The 21249-nt window shown below is 40.0% G+C and overlaps 1 protein-coding gene across 3 annotated transcripts; it reads right to left on the bottom strand.

Annotated features, from left to right (window-relative positions):
• Positions 1-13562: 13562 nt before the first annotated feature.
• LOC148040804 (uncharacterized) lies at positions 13563-20456 on the bottom strand. 3 transcript variants are annotated; one of them, XM_087686909.1, is made up of 11 exons: positions 20328-20456; positions 19915-20233; positions 19650-19718; positions 19390-19441; positions 19067-19170; positions 18796-18861; positions 18387-18482; positions 18051-18191; positions 17585-17728; positions 14119-14205; positions 13563-13997 (listed from the first exon to the last, which is right to left on the bottom strand). In XM_087686909.1, the coding sequence occupies exons 2-11, from the start codon at positions 20101-20103 to the stop codon at positions 13881-13883; spliced, it is 1065 nt and encodes a 354-aa protein (XP_087543035.1). In that variant the 5' UTR covers positions 20104-20233; positions 20328-20456; the 3' UTR covers positions 13563-13880. The 3 variants fall into 3 exon arrangements, with proteins under 3 accessions (XP_087543035.1, XP_087543046.1, XP_087543038.1); XM_087686912.1 differs by having other exon boundaries at positions 13565-13997; positions 18066-18191; XM_087686920.1 differs by lacking the exon at positions 18051-18191.
• Between the last annotated feature and the right edge of the window lie 793 nt (positions 20457-21249).

Here is a 21249-nt window from a genome sequence, read left to right on the forward strand (position 1 = left end):
ACTGGGGCTGGGCTTGGGCAGTCTTTTGCAGTGTGGCCTTCTCCTTTGCATCGACTACATAAGGGCTTGTAATCCACTAACCTTCTGGGATTTGGACAATTTGGTGAGATATGTCCCTTTTCTCCACATCTGTAACACTCCACTTTTGATCTCTGACCACCACCAGACTGTCTTCCTCTGTAACTTTGGGATGGAAATCTTCTGGGTCCGAAATTAGGACCAAACTCTCTAGGCTTGGGTCCAATATCCTGTGTTGTCATTTTGGATTCCAACAACAAGTTGAATCTTGCGTCTTCTTCCTTCCTTCTCCTATCATGCATCTCCTTTTTCAGAGAGCAAATATCCTCTGTATGGTTCTTCCGCAAACAGTAGGAACATAAGGCTCCAGGAATGTTTGGTTTTCGTGTATATTCAGTGGCTAAATGGCCTGCTTGATGACACTTACCACACCAAGTATTTGACCGCATCACATCTCTTCCTGCTCCACAACGTTGGATATGCTAATGGTATTCACTTTCAGCGTCTGTAGCTGCTCTGTAATCACATCCATCAACTCCTTTTTGATATTTGCAACTGAGTTGGATAACTAATCCTTCAAGCTTTCTCCTCCTGAGGTATTGGCAGTAGAGTTTTGAGGAGTCTCTATAATAACTGCATAAACAAGTTGGGCTGGTGCAGAAGGGTCTCTGTTCTGATTCTGATTTAGAGCTCCTGTTTGTACTGTTGGCTGTTGGCTCCAGTTAGTAAGGTTCCACTATTTGCTGATTTGGCATTGGGAAAATTGGTTGGGACCATTGGTGTTGTGGTTGAACCATCATTTGAGGCATTGATTGTGGCCACTGTGGATTTGGTGCACTGTACTGTGATACTGGGGGCATCTGTTGGTAGGGGTAGGGGACTGTCCTTGGAATTGCATTTGGTGAGTATATCATTCCTGGCATCAGAGGAGGTAGGACTCCTCTTCCTGGATTCATCGCCAATCTAGCTTCCACTTCATCGTACAGACTTGCACCTTCTGTTGCATCTTGCAACGTGGCTGGTCTTTGCAGCTTCACAAACTTACAAACTTCTGGTTGTAATCCTCTGAGAAACACCCCCTTCTGAATGCCATCATCTAGATTATGGTTAGTCCATCTCTTCAAGATGGATTCCATTCGTGAGACATAAGCTTCTACTCTTTCTCCAGAGGACTGACTTAGGTTCATAAATTTCTCTCGCATCCGCTCTTCAAAACCTTCACGCCTGAATTTAGTGAGGAAGGCCAACTTCAAGTCATCCCATGTGCCAAAAGTTCCTACTGCTTGTCTCTCATACCACTGAAATGCCGCGCCCTTGAAAGTAGCGGGGAATATTGCTAGCCAATGCTTGGGGGTTCTGGCATTGTTAGCCACACATGCTACCATAAACTCTACTACATGAAGATCAGGGTCTTCATTGTACTCTCCCTTAAAAACTGGCAATGGAACTACACTCGCTGGCTTATCATCAATATTTCCAGGACGAATCTGGCTTGAAAGTGGACCTCCAAGAGGAGGAGGAAGGGCATGATGTGCCATTGGAACTTCTGTAAAGAGTTCCGCAAGGGTGTCAAAGGCGGCTTCTGCTGCGAGCTCGTTCTCGGCTCTGATTTTTGCTTTCTCTCTTCTCACGTATCTTTGGACTCGTTCTAACGCTTGCCTCTTTATTGCGTCATTCATCAGGGGGTTGGCTCCACTATGTTGTTAGTGCTCCACAGAGAGTTAACAGAAGGCTTCAATCTCTGGAGGACTCTCTTGCCAACATTTCTTCTACTTCTTCCTTTTCAACGTCTCTGAATTCTGCTTTCATGCCACTGCACAGAGGAAGGTATTTGGTTCTAAAGGTGTCAAAATGCATATGTCTGAGCATTCTGGTGGTGCCATCATCATAGTAATGCCAGATTGTGATGGTTTCAACAGTGTATGTTGTGAAAAACACTCTGTCTACAAACTTCCAGTGGGTTGCTAATTGAACAAACAGAAGATTATCAGTGCACCAAGCATCCCATGTATCTTGTTGTTGAGCATCCACGAACAAATTCCAACTCTTTTCCTTCTTGTCTTTGTGAACCTCTACAGACCAAGACTCCTTAAGCTTCTTCACAATCTCCCACTTGATGATGTCTGGAAACTTCTCAATGAATGCCAAATCTTCCATGTATGGTCATTCTCTCTGTTTCTGCTCTTCAGTTAGTCCCCAAACAGTTTGCCACCAAGATGCAAGTTTTTGTTGCTTCAACAGGAAGAGGAAACTGTCCACCACATAGAGCATGCATCATGATGGTGATGTGTTTCCGCCATTGTGGGATGAACTTCTTCTGGAAAGTGGCTTTGATTATGAGAAATTCCAACTCTTCAATGGAAGAAGGAACTTTACAAACATCCATTGAATTCTTCTCTTCTTGGCAATGCCATTTCCTTCATTTTCAACCTCTTCTGGTGCTTGTTGATGGCAAGTTTCCCCGGCTGCGCACCAAAAACATGGAGCCCCAAGAGGAACACCAAGGAAAAGGGAATTCTCTTGCAAGAAAATCTATCTTGTAACATCAACAAGCTTGTTTATTATGTTTTATATGATCACAATGAAGAAAAGAACACCAGGCACAAATAATCTTCATGCAGCATCATGTAGATCTCCCATGGTTTTGATAGAATCCACCATATTCTTCAATATCTTCATAAAATCCATCAATATAACAAAGAAAGCAAAGGAATACACCATATTTGAATGGAAATACATCACATAGTATTCATCTTCAATATCTTCATAGTTTTCTCTCTCAATCTCTCATATACAATCACTCTGTTTTAGTAGAATTGGCTATCTCTGACTCTGTCTCTCTCTCTCCATCAATAATACATCATCTCCTCACTACAATCTCTCATAATCACTCTCAATAATCCCTCTTAGGTCGTGGATACCCCTCCCAAGAGGTATGTTTGATATGAAGAGTCACCAGAGCCACTACAGTGTCATTTCATAGCTCACTACTATCACTTCACTCCAGTCTTTACTTGAGTCTTCCGCAGCTACTTCTTTCACTTCTTTTAGCTCTTTTGAACTTGTATTCACCTCTTCCCAAGGCTAGAAAACTTTTCCAACCTACACTCTCATCCATCAGAACACATACAGAAGCATACAGAACAGTCACAGTACAATACCAGAACAGCTACAGAGATAGAAGCTCTACAGAAGACCTACAGAAGGTTACAGAAGGTCATCAAAACCTCATAACTCATACTTAAACCATTCTAAACCCTCAAAAACTATTCAATGAGCTTTCAAACAATCTCAATATTCATCAATCATCAATCAATCCCTCCTTACAGAAAACATTCAGAACAAAATAGAAGCTATACAGAACCAATTAGAACATCACAGAACCTCATATCTCTACTGAAAATCATCATGAACTTCCAAAACTATTCCAACCTATCCGAAACACTCTCAAACCACTTCCAAACCAATCAATCATCTCATACAATCAACCATTCAGCTCTTAAAAACAATAAAAATCAGCCAAAAAACAAGTCATTTCAACTCTCAACACACCGCCACCGCCGCCGCCGTTCGCGAAGAAGAGGAGGAGGTGTATGGAGGGCGAAGAGGAGCCACAAGCCCTTCTTCGGGTCTTTACGGTGAGTGCATTCTCTCTCTCTTTTACTTGTTTTTTGTATAATTTGTGTATATTGAGAGAGGGAGAGGAAATGAGAGAGAGAGGGAGAGGGAGGAAATGGGTGAGGGAGGGGGAGGAAATGAGAGAGGGAGAGGCAGGGAGAGAGAGAGAAAGAGAGGGAGAGGGAGAGGAAATGGGAGAGGGAGAGGGAGGGAGAGGGAGGGAGAAGAAATGAGAGAGGGAGAGGAAGAGAGCGAAAGGAAATGATAGAGGGAGAGGAGAGAGTAAAAAATGAGAGTATGAGAGGAGAGAGAAAAAGAGAGAAAAGATGTTAAACATAACAGGGAAAGAGAGAAAGAGAGGGTGAGGGTGAGGGAGGGAGAGGAAATGAGAGAGGGAGAGAGAGAGAGAAAAGGAAATGAGAGAGGGAGAGGAGAGGGAAAAAGAGAGAAAAATCATTAAACCTAATAGGGAAAGAGAGAAAGAGAGGGTGAGGGTGAGGGAGGGAGAGGAAATGAGAGAGGGAGAGAAAGAGAGAAAAGGAAATAAGACCTTACAATAAGCTCATCCTAGGCTCATAGGGGTTAGGCTGATCCTCAACAAACCTAAGGGATATATAGCTAGAGAACCCTAGTACACTTGCACCTCCTAGCATAATGTTCTTCCTACAAAGAGACCTCTCATACATGGGGCTTGTCCTAGCCTCCACCACGCAAGTATACAACGAAGGCAATCAACCTATCAGTTAGAAAAACATTCATTTTTCATAATGTAAATCCAAAAATAATTTTGGATATTCCATAAAAATCAATCTCTTCTTAAAAAGACAAATACAAAAAACTAAAACAACATCATTCATATCCTTCGCAAAACTAAAACAACATCACAACAAGATCTCTTAGGAAACTCATCTTCAACTATCAATTTTAATTAAAAAATATAATATAAAATCACTTACAAGGAAGGATACTCTTTTATCGTTAACCCTCTTTCTTCCTTAGAATAGTGTTAGGAACAAATTTTTGCTCTAATAAGCATATATTTGAGCATAATAACTATTTTAAGGGTTATTCCATGACTAGTAGTAGTATATATGCAACCATCAAGCTAGAGATCATGCTTGGTATCTGTGGAGATCCCAATCTCATGCCCTCATAGAGATTTTAGTGTGCAATAGTGTGGAGAGAAGGTGGGTGAGTTGTAAATGGTAAAGGAGAATTCTATTGATGACGGAGAGAAGATGAGGTGAATCACCAATTCTTAGTGAGCAACCTACCCATAGTATGGCATCCATGACCGATTGAAATCAGTAAGACTTTGAAATCCTACCTCAAGTATTATAACTATTGTTTTGCGGTGGATTTTCTTGCCATAATTCAATGTCAATTTGTGCTTGTGTTTTCCACTATGTGTTGACTATGGGTGTCAAATGCTCTAGTCAGATCTCTCTCTCTTTCTCCTCTCTCTTCTCTCAACCCTTCTCTCTCCCTCAATCTTCCCTCTTTCTCTCTTCCTATACTCTCCCTAAATCCTTCTCTCTCCCCCTATCTCTTTTCTCTCTCTATCTCTTTCTATTTCTACCTCTCTCACTTCTCTCCTCTTCTTCTCTAACTTTACTCTCTCCCTAACTCTTGTCTCTCTCTTCATCTCTATATAAGTAGTCGTAGTCATAGTCGTGGTTGTGGTCATGGTCATAGTCATAGTCGTGGTTGTAGTCGTAGTCGTTCTCGTGGTCATGGTCATGGTCGTGGTTGTGGTCGTGGTCGTGGTCATGGTAGTCATAGTCGTGGTCGTGATCGTGGTCATGGTGGTCATCATAGTCGTAGTCGTGGTCGTGGTCGTGGTTGTGGTCATAGTCGTGGTCGTGGTTGTGGTCTCATCGTAGTCATAGCCATGATCGTTAAAGAAAATGAGAGAGGGGGAGGAAGAGAAAAAAGAAGGAACGAGAGAGAGGAAGAGGAAATACATACAACATAATAAAGAAAGAGAAAAAGAGAGAGAGATGGAAGGAGAGAAGAACAATTTAAGAAATAAAAAAAGAATGATAACAAAAACAGATTGTTTGTCGTAACGTAGACAAAATGGAAAATGATGAAGGTCTTGTTGTTCAAGATCGCGAGGCATATCTTAATCAGCGTGTCCCATGTCCTTACTCTCAATGCAAGCTGGCAATTAGATGAAAATGTCGATTGTCTATAGAACACATACGACGATTCAGCAAGTTTCAATCTGAGATCATTTATCAGACGATTGCGGATTTTCAGCAAACGGTAAGAAAAGTTAATATCAATCATGCATTGTACTCGCAAGCTAATTGAATACCATATACAAGAAGACTGGGTGTGGTTGGAAAATTTTGTATCTAGGGAGGTGATGTCTCGTCCCAAGGAGAAGTGCACCCTTTGCAGCCAATTAGAAGAGTTCGTGGGCGTGCGATGGATGGAGTGCATGAGCCAATCCACCACTTGCAAGGCACTACCCAATCTATACCATCAATGCTAGAGGAGACAGGTAGCCTTCCAAACCTACCTACAATCTTGGAGCCTGAGATCGAGGCAATGATCAATGCATTGATTCCCATGGATGTCGAGACTTCTGATCCACTTAGAGAGGAAGTATCCATACCATTATATGATGGGCGTTGAGTATCTCGCCTGAAGACACTACTTGCACTCTTAAGTGTGCAAGCAAAATACGGGTGGAGTGATGCGAGTGTGACCGAGTTGTCCAAGTACCTTGTACATATACTTCGTTGATTATTTTTCGGTAATATTATTAAAAACATTTGTGCTTTTTCAAGGTGTTTTATGATTTTTTTCAGGTTATTGAAATATCATATATTACCACCTGCAAATACCATGCTTGAGTCTCGTGATGATGCACGACATGTTTTATGAAAGCTTGGCATGGACTACAATAGCATCCATGCATGTATCAATGATTGCATACTGTTTCCACGAGAATATGAGACTATGGAGACATGTCCAAAGTGTGGTGCTCACAGGTATCGACAGGACTTGCAAGGGCAAACCATCCCTCAACAATTTCTCAGACACTTTTCGCTTATCCCCCACATAAAGCACATGTTTCATACGTCTGGCATAGCGAGCTTGACAACGTGGTATGCACAGAATAGGTCCAAAAATGGAGTTTAACGAATATCAGCGGATTCACGCGCATGGAGCCACATTGACTCTACCTTCTCAGGCTTTGCCCGAGAGCCAAGGAATCTTCAGCTCAGTCTTGCAATGGATGGCGTGAACCCATTCGGTCTGCGCTCAACTTCTCACAGTGTGTGGCCTATAGTCCTTGTCAACTACAATATCCCTCCATGGCTTTCTACGAAGAAATGACATCTCATCCTTAGCTTACTCATCCTCGGCTGCTACAAAGTCAAAAATATGGACGTATATCTTCGTCCATTAGTCGATGAGCTTAAGATTTTGTGGGAGGAGGGGGTCACTGTGCAAGATATGAGCAAGCGCAATGGTCGACGGTTCGCCAATATTCGAGCCATTCTCATGTGGACGATGCATGACTTTCTGGGATTCGGAGAGTGCTCACATAAATAGGCTTCCGTTCGCGTTGGTAATATCTATATTTTATCTCGTTCAAGCTTGTATTCACTAGGTCGTGGTGTTGAAACAGGTCTGGTTACCTCAGGCTATTATGCATGTCCATTGTGCGGGCCACAGGTAGACTCTCGAAGGTCACAAACCATGAATAAGATGGTATATCAAGGACACACCACTTTCTTGCCAGAGGGTCATAAACTCAAGGAAGGTTTTCTTGGAGGACCTCCAATACGTATGAATGCTGCAAGCTGGCATGAGCTGAAAATGGTCCACGTGGAGTCACATCCAAACGGAATGTGACGGTTCTCAGTTTTCTACGAGTTGCCATATTGGACCCACTTACAGGTCAACCACTTGTTGGATCCCATGTATATTTTCAACAATGTGGGAAACTTGCTATGGGACCACATCACAGGAAAGAGAGACACTACAGGGGCACGAATGGATTTGAAGGAGGTAGGCAAGATGGAGGTGCTTTGGCTGCAGTCGAGTGCTGATGGTTGCATGCAGCTACCTCGCGCTCCTTGGTTTTTGTCCACTAAAGAAGAGCGCATTGTAAAGCAATTAGTCAAGCCTATCCACACTCCGACGAGTATAATGCGTTCTCTCAGGTCTATATTTTCTAAAGACAACCAATTATTAGGGCTAAAATCCCATGACTGGCATAAGATATGTCAGGTTTGTACTACAAATGGATTGTAATTGGCATGCGCATTTTGCTATTTGGAGTATAGCCATTGTTCATAATGCTTTCTCATTTGTGGAAATTTGTACTACCAATCACGATTGCATGATGCCTTACTCCAGAAATACGCGGGGCCATTTACAAGTTGTCAACTTTGGTGCAATGGATCTCACAGAAGGAGTCTTGAAATAATTTCCATATGGTGCGGGAGACTCAATTGATCTAGACTCAGAAGCTGGGATTTGACCCTTTCCATCGATCGGTTGGGCCAAAGCATTTACTAGCTTAAAGGCCTAAGAAAGAATTACTAACTGGTATTTGCGTAAATTTTCCCATTGCTTTTACGAAACCCCCTTCCTGTATGGTCGAACCATTAAGACGTCCTCTATTGAAACCATGAGGCGGGGAGCAGTGGAGACGGTCTATCTCTTTGAGAAATACATGCGTATCAGCATGCTCACGATACAAATCCACCTTCTTGTGCATCTTGTAGATGAAGTGGAGATTACTGGACCTGTCCATAAGCAATGGATATTCTTCTTGGAGTGCTTCATGAAAACCCTAAAACACTTTGTGCGACAACGAGCTCGGCCAGAAGGTAGCATGGCTGAAGGTTGGTTGGTATCTGAGGCGCTAGTACATATTTCACAATGGCTATTAACGGTGGATCCAGACAACAAAATGCTATGGTCACTGAAGGACGATGATAGACTGACCAGAGATGTGGTGGTTGGAAATGGGGTAGAAAAAAGAATGGATGCTGCAATGGAGGAGAAGGTGAATCGCTTTTGTATGTTGCACCATGCCTCTATGGAGACGTGGCTCGCCAAGTACTAGATCGCTAGGTAAGATCGAGAGAAAGTACAATCTGAATTTCGACGTAGTACATGCCATCGACCGATTTGATATCCCGAGGGCATGGAGGAGATGCCGCGGTTCATGTCAATGCGATGGTTTCATGGAGCTTTGACCGCACCGTCTCGCGAAGAGGCAGAGGTCTCAATGGAGGAGTGGGAATTCTCGAGGGGATGTAGTCCAAAGGTGATGAGGTGTTTAGGATTTGTTGTATATATATTTTATATGCGACAACTAATTTGAGTGTTTCAATGTACAGTACAAAATATATAGTGCAGCGGTGGTCGTGTGGACGGCATTTTCGCGTGGAGCGTATTGACAAAATGCGCTCTACAATGGATTGTGGTATCATGGCAAGGTTTGAGCAGGAGAGTCGGCGATGAGAAATGGATCCAAACACGGTTATAGATGAGATGAAGTATTTTGGGAACTTGCAAAGTATTGTTACAGTGGATTACCGTAGCTTCTCCATGATACTATTCGATGTGCAGTGGTTCAAAGTGGTACTTGAAGGAGCTGGAGCAACAGTTCGACGAGATTCATCTGGATTTCTCGAAATAGATTCCAAAAAAAAATGGATGGATTTGCGTGACACCTTTGTGTTGCCGGCCCATTGTGAATAGTTGCATGAACTCATTTGTTTGCTAATTGTATTACGACATGGTACATGTCACAATAGTTTAATCTCTCTTGTATGTGGTATTGGAACATGTAATCTTCTATCCAATCCCCCGACAACCTCGATGGTGGTATGTTATACCTTCAGCTCCCTGAAGTGTGAGAGTATATGATCAAAGCGATGTTCCGAGCATAGATGAGGACAATATGTAAAAAGAGGGGTCGATATTGCAAGGGGGGGAGGCCACCAAAATCTTGGAGCATGTAGAGGAGCCAACATCGGCTAACAATAATGGAAATACAGGAGTCTAAGAATTCTTTGAGAATAAGATGGACTCATTCTTTTGTGGTGACATGTCTATTGACCTTTCAGTGTATCTGGAGTTGTGTTAGGAGATTGACATGGGACCATAGGATACTTCATACTTGGAGCATTCAGTTACTCAATTCGTTGACTAATCGCTTATAAGGGTACATAAGATATGCATTTTAAGTGAGATCATTTTTTTAGGATTTATATTACCGTACTTTGTATGATTTAAATTGATTATGCTAACATCATTTTTTGTCTGTGCAGGTGACATTTTCAGGATGAGTCAAGGGATGAGCGATGAGGAGTTGTAGGATATCTTCACACGCATGTCTCCAGATCAGATCACGAGATTCAGAGACATGGCAAACCAGGAGTTGTCTCAGACATCGTCAAGCCACTCTACTAGATCTACTTCGGCTCGATCAGATGCTTCAGCTTTGAGTAGACGAGGTCGACGCTCTAGACTTGGGCCAGAGGGAGGGAGTGCTTCAGGGTTAGGGGGATGCTGTAGAGATACAGAGGCAGTGAGCCCGCGGTTGGCACGGGATACAGGTGCGACTCCTCCCTCTCGTCGCAGCTCTAGGGAGCGTGGCTTAGATGGATGCTGTGGAGGTACAGACACGGTGTCTCCATCTTGTCGTTCTGCTGGAGTTGCGTCAAATCTAGGATTTGTCACACCTGTGGGGATGTCTACTTCAGTTACTCCGGCTTTTGCTCAGTCGTCTGCAGGTGGCACCCCTATGGGTGCCACTCCGATAGATATTACCCTAGTTGGTACACCGGATGTATAGGGGTCTCCTGGATATGCCTAGGAGAGTGGACGTAGGTGGGAGATGACCCATCTTAGGCATACCCCAGGGGGATATGCCTATCTTATCGATGATAGGTCAGGAGCCATCATCATGAATGATGAGGGGAGGAGGGTGATGGCTCACATGAGAGAGTTGTGACAACAAGTTTTTCGGCACAATATCTTAGATCATTGGAAAAACATACCGGAGGGGAGCAAGGACTATATAGTAGCATCCTTGTATGAGGAGTTTCTGGTTCCAGCCTCAGCAGATAGATTTTCTACAGGCTCGATGATGGACTGCATATGTGCATATATGTCACATAGATGATCGGACGCACGCAAGGCACTCAAGAGTGGGGCTGGAAAGCCCGAGTGGCTAGACGCAGACGACTGGCACGTTAACTGAGGGAGGAGGCTACAGATTCTCCAAGACGTTGGAGTCACCACCGCAAGGCGATGAGAGCACGACTAGAGGCCAGAGTGGTCCATCATCTTGGGAGTAGCGGCCACAGGACATATCTGGAGGACTTTGTAAGTTTTTTTTAAATTTTGCTTGCTTATTTTTTTGCAATATCATTTGTACTGACAATCATGTTTCTAACAGCTAGTATTTTGTTTTCTTTGCAGCACTCCATTGCAAATCGGGATCCGACCGGCCTTGAGACTCGATATGCAGAGAGGCACGGTCTCACTGCATTGATCGACCGATTGTATAGATGCGGCGGCCTTGTAAGTCACTCATCTTTCTTGTCCGTAGTTACCATGTTTAATTAGAATACATTATTGTATGTTGGATTGATGTGTTGTTGTTTCTTTTTTTGTAGAGTCCGTTCGATGCTCTTTTGCAGCGAGACGAGCTTTCGGATGGCGAGAATAGGTAGCTCGCCCTTGGATCCCTGGAGCTCACACACCTTTCTTTTTTGGTCGCTTGATCTATGTAGACATTTTCTATGTAGTAGTGATATCTTGTCATGATTGTACCAGTCACTTTCTTTATGCAATCATGTAATTATTTCATATATCAGTGTTATGATTTCATTATACTTTGTTTTTGTTTACACGAGCATTGTACACAGTGAAGAAACTATATTGTATGGCCCAAATAAAGCACACAGTGCTACTGCCCTACCACAAAATTTTTTCCCCTGTTACCGTCGCTATTGGCGTCGCAAATTTACTGCACATGTCGTTGTTGGCATCGTTATTAGCGTCGCAAAGTGTCAGTATTAGCGTCATTATTTGCATCGACGCTGATACCGACTGTTCTATGGTGTCGCCAATAACGATGCTTTTTACGACGACGGGGGTAATTTTTTTTTAATACATTTTCGTCGCTTTTAACGTCAGTATAAGGCCTATATCTTGTAGTGAATAGGAGAAGGAATGAGTAATGATGAGAGAGAAATACCAGAAAGATAGGAAATAAGAGAGAGAATCCATAAAAGTTGAGTACAAGCAGGTGAGATGCGAGACAATAACCATATTATGGTAATAAAAGATATAAAAAATTACATGTCTCACATCTTTTATACCTATGTTAGTGTGACAAGGTATTATTAGTAATTCTCTCACTACATTATCCATCAAATAAAGAGAGCTCGATTCTAACTCAATCTCTTATTTGGAGACAAAAATGTAGATGAATGTAAATTAGATGTGTTAAATCCTCCAAAATAAGAAGTTTTGATCCATATCGACTTTGTGCTTCCTAAACAATGAAGTAAAATCATAGACATTTTTTTAAAAAATAACATAATAATAATATCACAACATCAAGTAAATTTAAGAGTCCCCACTTCAACTAGTTAGATTTACACATCAATCTTGAGACCATGCTAGAATGTTTATCCTTTTAAGCATCTTACTCTCTATAACTTAGATATATGTGTCACCTTTAAAACTACTTTATTTTAGAAGCTATCAGCTACTGTCACTTTTTCTCATCCACTCTCTCTTATCCACAAGCAACAAATAGAAGAAGAACAATAACAAGTAATAAGCTTAAGGTCCTTCTTTGTGATGAGCATACCACTCTTGCTTTCTCTCAACTCTCAATGGGTCCACATTCTCCCATTTTCTCCCCTTGCTCTCCTTACTGTTATCATATCTCCTCAACCATGGCCCCATGACCAATGAGTCAAAGTGAGAATAGGTAAAATAGATCAATGAGATTAGGAAAAAATGGAAGATTCTCTTTCTTGCGCACACGCGTGCACACACACACACACACACACACACACAACTTCTGATATAAGCCATGGAGTTGGGAGAAGAAGAAGAAGATAATAATAAGATCTATGAAGTTTGCACACACAAGAATGAGATCTTCTTTGTTTTTATATACTACATTTGGATTGGCACCCTTACCCCTCTCGTCCCTCTTGCGTGTCCACTTTCAATGTTCAATGCTTACCAAATGGATTTGTAGTTTGCCCTTGGACTAGAATGTGATATATTTTAGTGCACAGAAACTTGCAAGACATTAGATTTGACATGTATACTTTTGCCATTTGCATGTGACTTATTCAAATAGTTGAATTTTACACTATTCATTGTTTGGGTAACATAAGTATTTTAATTTGCAAAACATTGGGCGATAGTCATGAAGCTTTTACAAATGGAAAGATATATTATTTATAATAATGCTAGACCTTTAGATATCTTCAAAAATTATTTAATAAACTTTTGGATCTTGCTTTAGTGTCTTGTTGCTATTTCCAACTTCTCAACTTTAGTTAAACTTTTTGCGGCCATCTTCTACGCAACAAACTGCTATTAAATCTTTTAATCTTTGTTTTAGTTTTTCCTTTTTTGGATTGCCCTACTTAATATGTTATGCTTCATTTTACTCCAAGTGTAGAAATATGTTAACAATAATTTAACAACACTTGAGAAATCCAACAATCTCTATCTAAAGGTATAGTCCATATCCTACAAGGAGAAATTTTCTCTTATTTATTACAAGGTACCTACAACATTGACCATGCACTTATCCAATATAATTTACTTAGTTTGACATTAGTGCACATGAAGTAAGATTATGGTACACAACTGGAAAATTCAAGAAATTTCATTTATGGTTATCATAGTAAGACATTTATTTCAAATGCCTATAAGATCCAATTATTTGGTAGTGAATATCTTTCGGCCTCTTAACATAATATTTTCTTTAAAGTTTTCAAAATGAAGCATCACTTTTTCCTTTGTTTGATAATATTTCTGCTAATTTTACTACCTTTTTTCTCTTTTAGAATCTCTCTTTCTTTATGAGCACCTCAAGAGTATCATTGTTTCATTGGATCAAGAACTTGCCTTTTGGCTTATGTTAAAGCCAAACAAGTATTTCTACCTTAGAAGCATAAATAGTTGATCCATTTTTAACCTTGGAAGATATTGTTACAATATGTCTAACAATTATAATTTCCAGGACCTGGGTTATCTGAGTAATAGTCTTTGAATCGAGGAGCAGAAGAAAATCGAAGAGCATTGCAAGAAGTCTTCCTTGAGTCTATTTGGGGCTCACCCTGAAATTTCTCATGTTGCATCATTAGAAGCCATTCATTCATTACTATGAAGATGCATCATTTTTTACCTGTAAATAAAGAAAAAGCTTTAAGTAGATCAAAGAAGCTATAGTTTGGATACCATAGAAGGAAAGCTTTTATGTTGAGCGCCAGGACCAGGAGATGCTTCTCCATAGTGGGATTTATCATGTTGGTGTGATATAAAAACCTAGTTTATATAATACAATTGAGATGGATTAGCAAGAACTACTTGATTGATGTAATCTTTACTTGTCAATATTGTTTACTACTTATTACCATGGTGTAGAAAATAGCTTTCAATCTAATTTGTCGCCATTAGGAATTCTAAGATTTCTTAGCAAGTTATCTAGACTTGAATTTTAGTAAAATGTTTGACCATGAGAAAAGTTATTGTTTTCTTACTAGAAAAAGTGTATTATTCTTATAGCTCATAAATGTGAATTAAAAACCTTTAAACACAATTTCTTTCTTTTTTTTGTTTGAATAGGGGTTAGGCACAAATAATCAAACAATTATTAATTGGTTTCTTTTTGTGCTTATATATGCACCTTACCTTTATGTATGTTATGGAGGCATGGCCAAAATGATTGTTACTTACTTTAAATAGTACATTGCTCTTAGAGATCATAAATGTGAGTTAAAAATTTGATGATTCTTTGTTGAGTGCCTTTGAACATGCCTCTAAAGATATGGAAAAAAATGTATTATTTGGCACCACTCTCTTTCTTTCACTATTCAAAAAAATTTATTAGTATTTGGCCATGAAGTACCCTCTTTCTCTCATTACATATTTCTTGAAGTTAATCCAAATTCTAGCCTCTTAATCATCCACTTGTCATCCAACTATCTAGGTGCCCTATTTTACCAAGCTCCAAATGGGAGAAGGGATGTTGTTCATTGGATATAATAGGATTAATAACTTTGATATCTAGAGGGTTCATCAAGTAAACCAAATAGTTGGTAGAAGGCCTATGTGGGTTTCTCCCTTTGATGTTTCAAAAGGCACTTGGGTAAATTTGATGGTACTATTTATGTGTAGTCATTTCTTTCTAGGTTCTAACAAAATGAGTGGATTTCATGTGCATGGCACAAAAAGGAGAATTACTTTTGCATTTGGCATCCATGGAATACCTAAATGGATCTTTGTGTCAAGTATAAATAGTAAATGAAGGGGAGTAAAGACTTGATGCACACAAAAAAGGACTTATGTAGTGAAAGTGTATCAATGGAATATTGGACTTATGTAGTGAAAGTGTATCAATAGAATATTGTATTACTATTATGGTCCCTTTTATCACCTTCCAATTCCATGTTCTACCCTATCCCTAGAGTTACTTGAGCAACAACACTTCCTAATATGCTTTTTCTTTAAAAAATCTAGGAATAAAATAGATTTTTCTCCTCATCTCTTGGAAGGATTTCTAAGTCCCTAATCAAAATGTAGTTTTCCCAGTAAGTTTAAGATTGCACATGTTGGACACAAAGTGCAATACTTTTAAGGATATACTTGAGTATAACAAGTAATCATGATAAGCATGATAAGGATATATATATTTGGATGAGGAATTCGAGAAACAGTTAGGGAAATCTCTATGCTAAGAGGAAATAGTAAGTGGAGGGGAGTAAAGACTTGATGCACGAAAAAAAGAAGTTATATCAAGGTGTATCAATGGATCATAGAGTATAGTACTAGAGTTATGGTCCCATCCTATCATCTTCTAATTTCATGTTCTCCCCTATCTGTAAGATTACTTGAACAACATACCATCCTCATATGTTTTTTCTTGATGCAATGTATAAATAGAATTGAAATTTCTCCTCATCTCTTAGATAAATTTTTGTACTCCCAAATAAAAGGGATTTTTGGTCCAATGAGGTTAAAATTGCATGTATTTTTGGTTACAAAGTGGAATAGTTTAAAAAATATACTCTAACAAAACAAGGGGTCATGATAGGCATGATCATAGATGATAAATTTACATAAGAAACTTATCATTTGAAGCTATGGTCTAGTTCCCTAGTTTTTATTCTCCTATTTATTATAGTTTGTTGAAAATTATTATAAAAAATACCCATAGATAAACACTCGATTATAAGTGAAAATAGTATGCACTCTAGCGTAAAAAACTTAATTTCATGACATTCTTGGATTGACAAGGGATTGAATGGCTCTCTTATAAAGCTTTGTGGCATGGGCTTCAAAAAAATGTGAGGAGCAATTGTTTTCCAGGAAAGTATATGGGTTTTGCTATAGTGGATTTTATTATAGCCCAAGTTTCAAATATGGAGACATTCCTTATTTTTTTGAAGGAGAAATTGTTTTTCAAGTAGGTACACGGGTTTGGTATAGTGGATTTTATTATATCCCAAGTTTCAAATATGGAGACATTGCTTATTGTGTTCTTTCTATATAGTTCTTTGCAAACATCACATGCAAAAATTGCAAGTGAAGTTATCTTTCATTCTTTTGGAGTTCTTCTTACTTTAGGAAAGTTTGATCAAGCCTTTCATTTCTTTTGGATTTGTTACTTTAGGGAAGTTTGACCAAACCTCCATGGCTCTCTTAGGAATCGAGCATACACCTAAAAAACTAGGAACATATGACTACATACTTTGAACATGTGCCATTGGGGATTTGATCATGCTTATGAGCCATTAAATTTCTATTGCATTGTGAATGGGAGCATATAAGTGATTGAATTCATTTTGTTGCAAATGGAAGCATATGTAGGATATCAAGAACTTCTTTTAATGGTCATGAGGGTTTGTTTAGAGCTACAAAAATTGATGGGTATGCCTTTTTGGGTGGTGGAGATATTGATCGATACTCGACCTAAGCATCTGATGTCCAAGCTTTCAGATCAATGTTGTGTAGGATGTTTGTTTGGAATCACAAAAATTGATGGGTATTATCTTTTGGGTATTGGACATGTTGAATGATACTAGATCTAAGTCTCTCATTTAAAAGTTTTGAGATTGATGATGTGTATGCTTATAAGCCATTAAATTTCTATTATGTTGTGAATGGAAGCATATAAGTGATTGAATTCATTTTGTTGCAAATGGAAGCATATGTAGGATATCCATAACTTCTTTTAATGGTCATGAGGATTTGTTTAAAGCCACAAAAATTGATGAGTATGGATTTTTTGGTGGTGGAGATATTGATTGATACTCAACTTAAGCATATGATGTCCAAGCTTTCAGATCAATGTTGTGTAGGATGTTTGTTTAGAACCACAAAAATTGATGGGTATTATCTTTTGGGTGGCAGACATGTTGAATGATACTAGATCTAAGTCTCTCATTTAAAGCTTTGAGATTGATGTTGTGTAGAAAGTTCAAAGGAGTGAGATATTATTGTTCCACACATTTTCTATGTATTGGTGAATACATACCTCATATATAGACTTGAAAGGAATTGTTTTGACTAATTTATCCTAAGGTCATGCCCATATTGCAATAGTTCCATCTTATGGAGCGTGCATTCTTCTTATGGTAAAATACAAAAATAGGATGATGTTTCTACTTTAACATATTAGAGGATCTGATGTTTTGTAGCCTACCTTTGCTCTCTGATCACGATTGCAATTGGGAAAAGAGAATGCTGGCAAATTCTTTTTCTTGGATTCAAGCTGCTTGCCAAGAGACCCCAAAATCTCATATTTCCCTACTCCAGGAGAAATGGTGTTGTTGCTCATGAAGGGATACTGTAAGAGTAAATACATAAAATCATATCAAATTATTTAAGGCAAAAAAGGAAAAGCCAATTATTCTATCTCAAAGTAATGATATACAATGCACACTATCAAATAATTACAAGAATAGCCCATCATAATTGCTTTCATGCATTGACAATCGGGGAACAATCCCTCAAAACTACATGATTGTACATTTATTAATTTCATTATCATTTTTACGATGCAGTAATAAATAAAGGGTACACTAGATTCAAGGTACACTAGACTAGACTTGCAAGCATCACTTCATACTTCTCTAACAATCGAAGAATTGCTTGTAAGAACTTCATACATTTTGACAACTTGCCTTAAATCTCTTTTCATTACCAAAGTGTGTCCTAGGAGCTGACTTGAAAGGTGCAACAACTTGGGTTCCTACTGAGGATGTCTCATCACACACTGTAGGACCTGGTGATTCGACACCATATTTATTCTGCATGCGTATATGTTCTTTAAGCTTGAAAGTTGTACATTGAAACTAAAACTAATCTCAAACTTAGTTATATGTTTTGTTAACTCTTAAGTAATCAAGTGATTAGCTCTCATGTAAAAAATTAAGATTACAATTAATCTCATAATCATAATAGAAAGTTTGAGTGCATTAAAAAATAAAGCTAATGTTGCCTACCTTATCAAATTCTGCACTCATGTAAATTTTATTTTGTTGATCTCTGGTGGATCGACCAAAGTCTGTGATCCAAGGTGATTTTTGATAGGACAATACCTAAATCAAAGACAACATCACTAATCTAAGTTCATAGGGCACTAGTTGTGACCTTAGTCTCTAATAACCTAGCTTATTATTGTGTTTTGATGCTATAGACACAAGAATACATTTTGTCTAAGTACAGACGTGTTGTGCACATGGGACACAAGTTTCATGCAACAACTTCTTTTTAGATGTGGAATGCCCACATAAGCTTTTTTCACTTAATGAATGCAAAAATAATCTCCCTTGTATACTTATAGATAGAAGCAGACTAATCATAATATCAACTAATTAATATCACACACACACATGGAGAGAGAGAGATCACCTGGGGACCAAATGTAGAGGCCGTACCATAGGATCCTGGACCAGGATTTCCACCCCCATACCTAAGCTACATAGGTTATAACATTCACGGTTACATGATCTCTTTCTCTCTTTAAGTCTATGTATGAAATGTTACATTGCAATCTTTCACAACGACACGATGAATGGTTTTGAATGGTGCTACAATTTTGATGTTTATGGCTAGTTTTGTGTCCTTAGAAGTTAGAGGCTGAATGAATCTTGCTACTAAATACGAGTAATGAGAAGATTACCATTGAAAACCTACGGGAAACGCCAAAAGCAAATTCGGCTGGAGATTGATTGATTGATGCTACTTGTTTGCCAATGGATGAATCCTTCGTATTGTAGATTGGGCCTGAAAGGGCATTGAAACTTATGACAATGTTATGTTCTTTTCATTTCATGTGACGGGCATAACAATGGGTGGGGTTTTACACACACTCCATAGCCACTAGCGGTTAAGGAGGAGAAGGAACGTCAGGGCCAAACGGATGAACCAAACCAAATTTCGATGAAGGATCGTATAAGGGGGATCACTAGTAGCAGAGTCACGTTAAACTGATCAGTTACACACCAGGGCCTTCCATTCCGCTTCTGCATTTGTTGAGCTCTTGGTTGAAGTATTGCTGCGCGAAAAGCAGAAGCGAATGCATGGAATTTCACATAGGTTAATAGGATATAAAACCTGATAACAGTACATCGTTTTGGCTTCCACGTATAACGAAGCCGCACAATCTTCTGTACCAGAGGCTGGCGTGCCTCCGATAATCGTCGTCATAGCCTAATTAAACAATCGTATGAAAGGATCAATGGAGTTTGGATGATCGACGAGACCTTCTCGACTGCTGCTCGATCTGCAGTCCCGAATCGCAGGCGCGGCCCGGAGGTTCTTTGAGAGAGGATCTGTTGTGGATACACACACGGTTAAATCAATTCGCATGAAGATTTGTTTGGCCACAGAATTGAATTGTTGGAATCTCGGCCTGTCATGCATGGTCTCGATCGAATCGCCGTCTTGCGTATATATTCTCTCTCTCTCTCTCTCTCTCTCTCTCTCTCTCTCTCTCTCTCTCTCTCTCTCTCAATCGAATTGCCTCACCTGCTTTCCGAACATAGAAGGGAGCTGCGTTCTGGTGTTTGAAGGAGGCGGCCTCAGAGGAAGGAGAGCCCTCGTGCTGGTTTTCTGCAGGTAGCTAGGCACGGAGCGAGGCTTGGGGCTGACAATTTCCCGACGTGGCTGCTTCGCCTTCTCATCGTCGAGGTCGCCATCACTCGTGAGCATTCCCATTTTGTTACTATTGTTGTGAATCAGTATTAGCGCAGTGGAGCCCGCCTGCCTTTGACGTGTCGTGCTGAACCTCAGCACCAACCGCAACAGCTAATTCCTGCTGCTGCTGCCTCTCGCCCACCTCCTTCCCCTGCAGGAATAAACGAATAAATAAATATAAACCCTAGCACAGTATTTAATTGTAGAATAACACAAGAAATGATGATAGACCCGCAGTAACTTACTGATCAAGCAACCGCCCATGCGGAGGAGCCGCCTGCATGATCTGCACGCCGACCGCCGCCGCCACCCCCATTACGCGATGCGCCCTATTCTTCCTTCCCGATGTCGAATCGAATGCGTTAATAATCGAAAGCCGTGTTTGCCATTTTTATCTGTTGCTTCCCCTTAATTATTTTGTTTTGGCAAAATGGCCCTCCTCTCAAAGGATGTGTCTCCTTGCGGACCCACGTCAGCATGCCTTGACCACGTGTCTAGACTTGCCCAGCGGAGCCCGTCGTTGTCAACCCCTTAGAAAATGATCCACGTTACGGTTACTAGAGACTAGTCTTTAAATGCATGCGTCGAAATATTTAGCTGGTCGACAGACAATACGCAAATTTTCCAACCAATGTCCTCGACCTATGACACCTCTAGTGAGGGGGGTACCGGCTTACTAAGTGAAAATACGCAAAGTGCAAATGAACAAACAAGAGCTACTCGGTAAAGTGGCCCAATCATAACCCATGGAGAATGAGTGGGTCCTTAAGACCAAATCCAAGAATTTAGAATCTCACCCGTCGATTAAAAATATCCAACTAAGTCTGCTTATCATAGACCAAGGCTTGGAAGTTGAAAGTACAATAGACAAAGGAGTACAAGGCCACAATAGGTTCTTGAGACTAACCAAAAAATTGGATTCTATTACCTATGCTCAAGGGTACTAGGTAGGTAATAGATGGATTTGGTTACCAAAAAATTCAAGAGTGTCCATTGTAGGCACAACCAAAATAATGATGCCAAAAATGGTTGCGATGTCCCCACTATGACCACTGTGGCCTACCCTCTAGCTAATGCACATTGACAAACTCAAGCAAAAAATGAATCTTTTGATATTCTCAATTTTGTGCTTCCCCTTGGTAGGACCAAGGTCAACATGTTCCTAGC

This window comes from Lygodium microphyllum, chromosome 1, assembly GCF_053477565.2.
Source record: "Lygodium microphyllum isolate KBCC chromosome 1, Lygodium_microphyllum_v1.1.10, whole genome shotgun sequence".
Taxonomy (NCBI): Eukaryota; Viridiplantae; Streptophyta; class Polypodiopsida; order Schizaeales; family Lygodiaceae; genus Lygodium; species Lygodium microphyllum.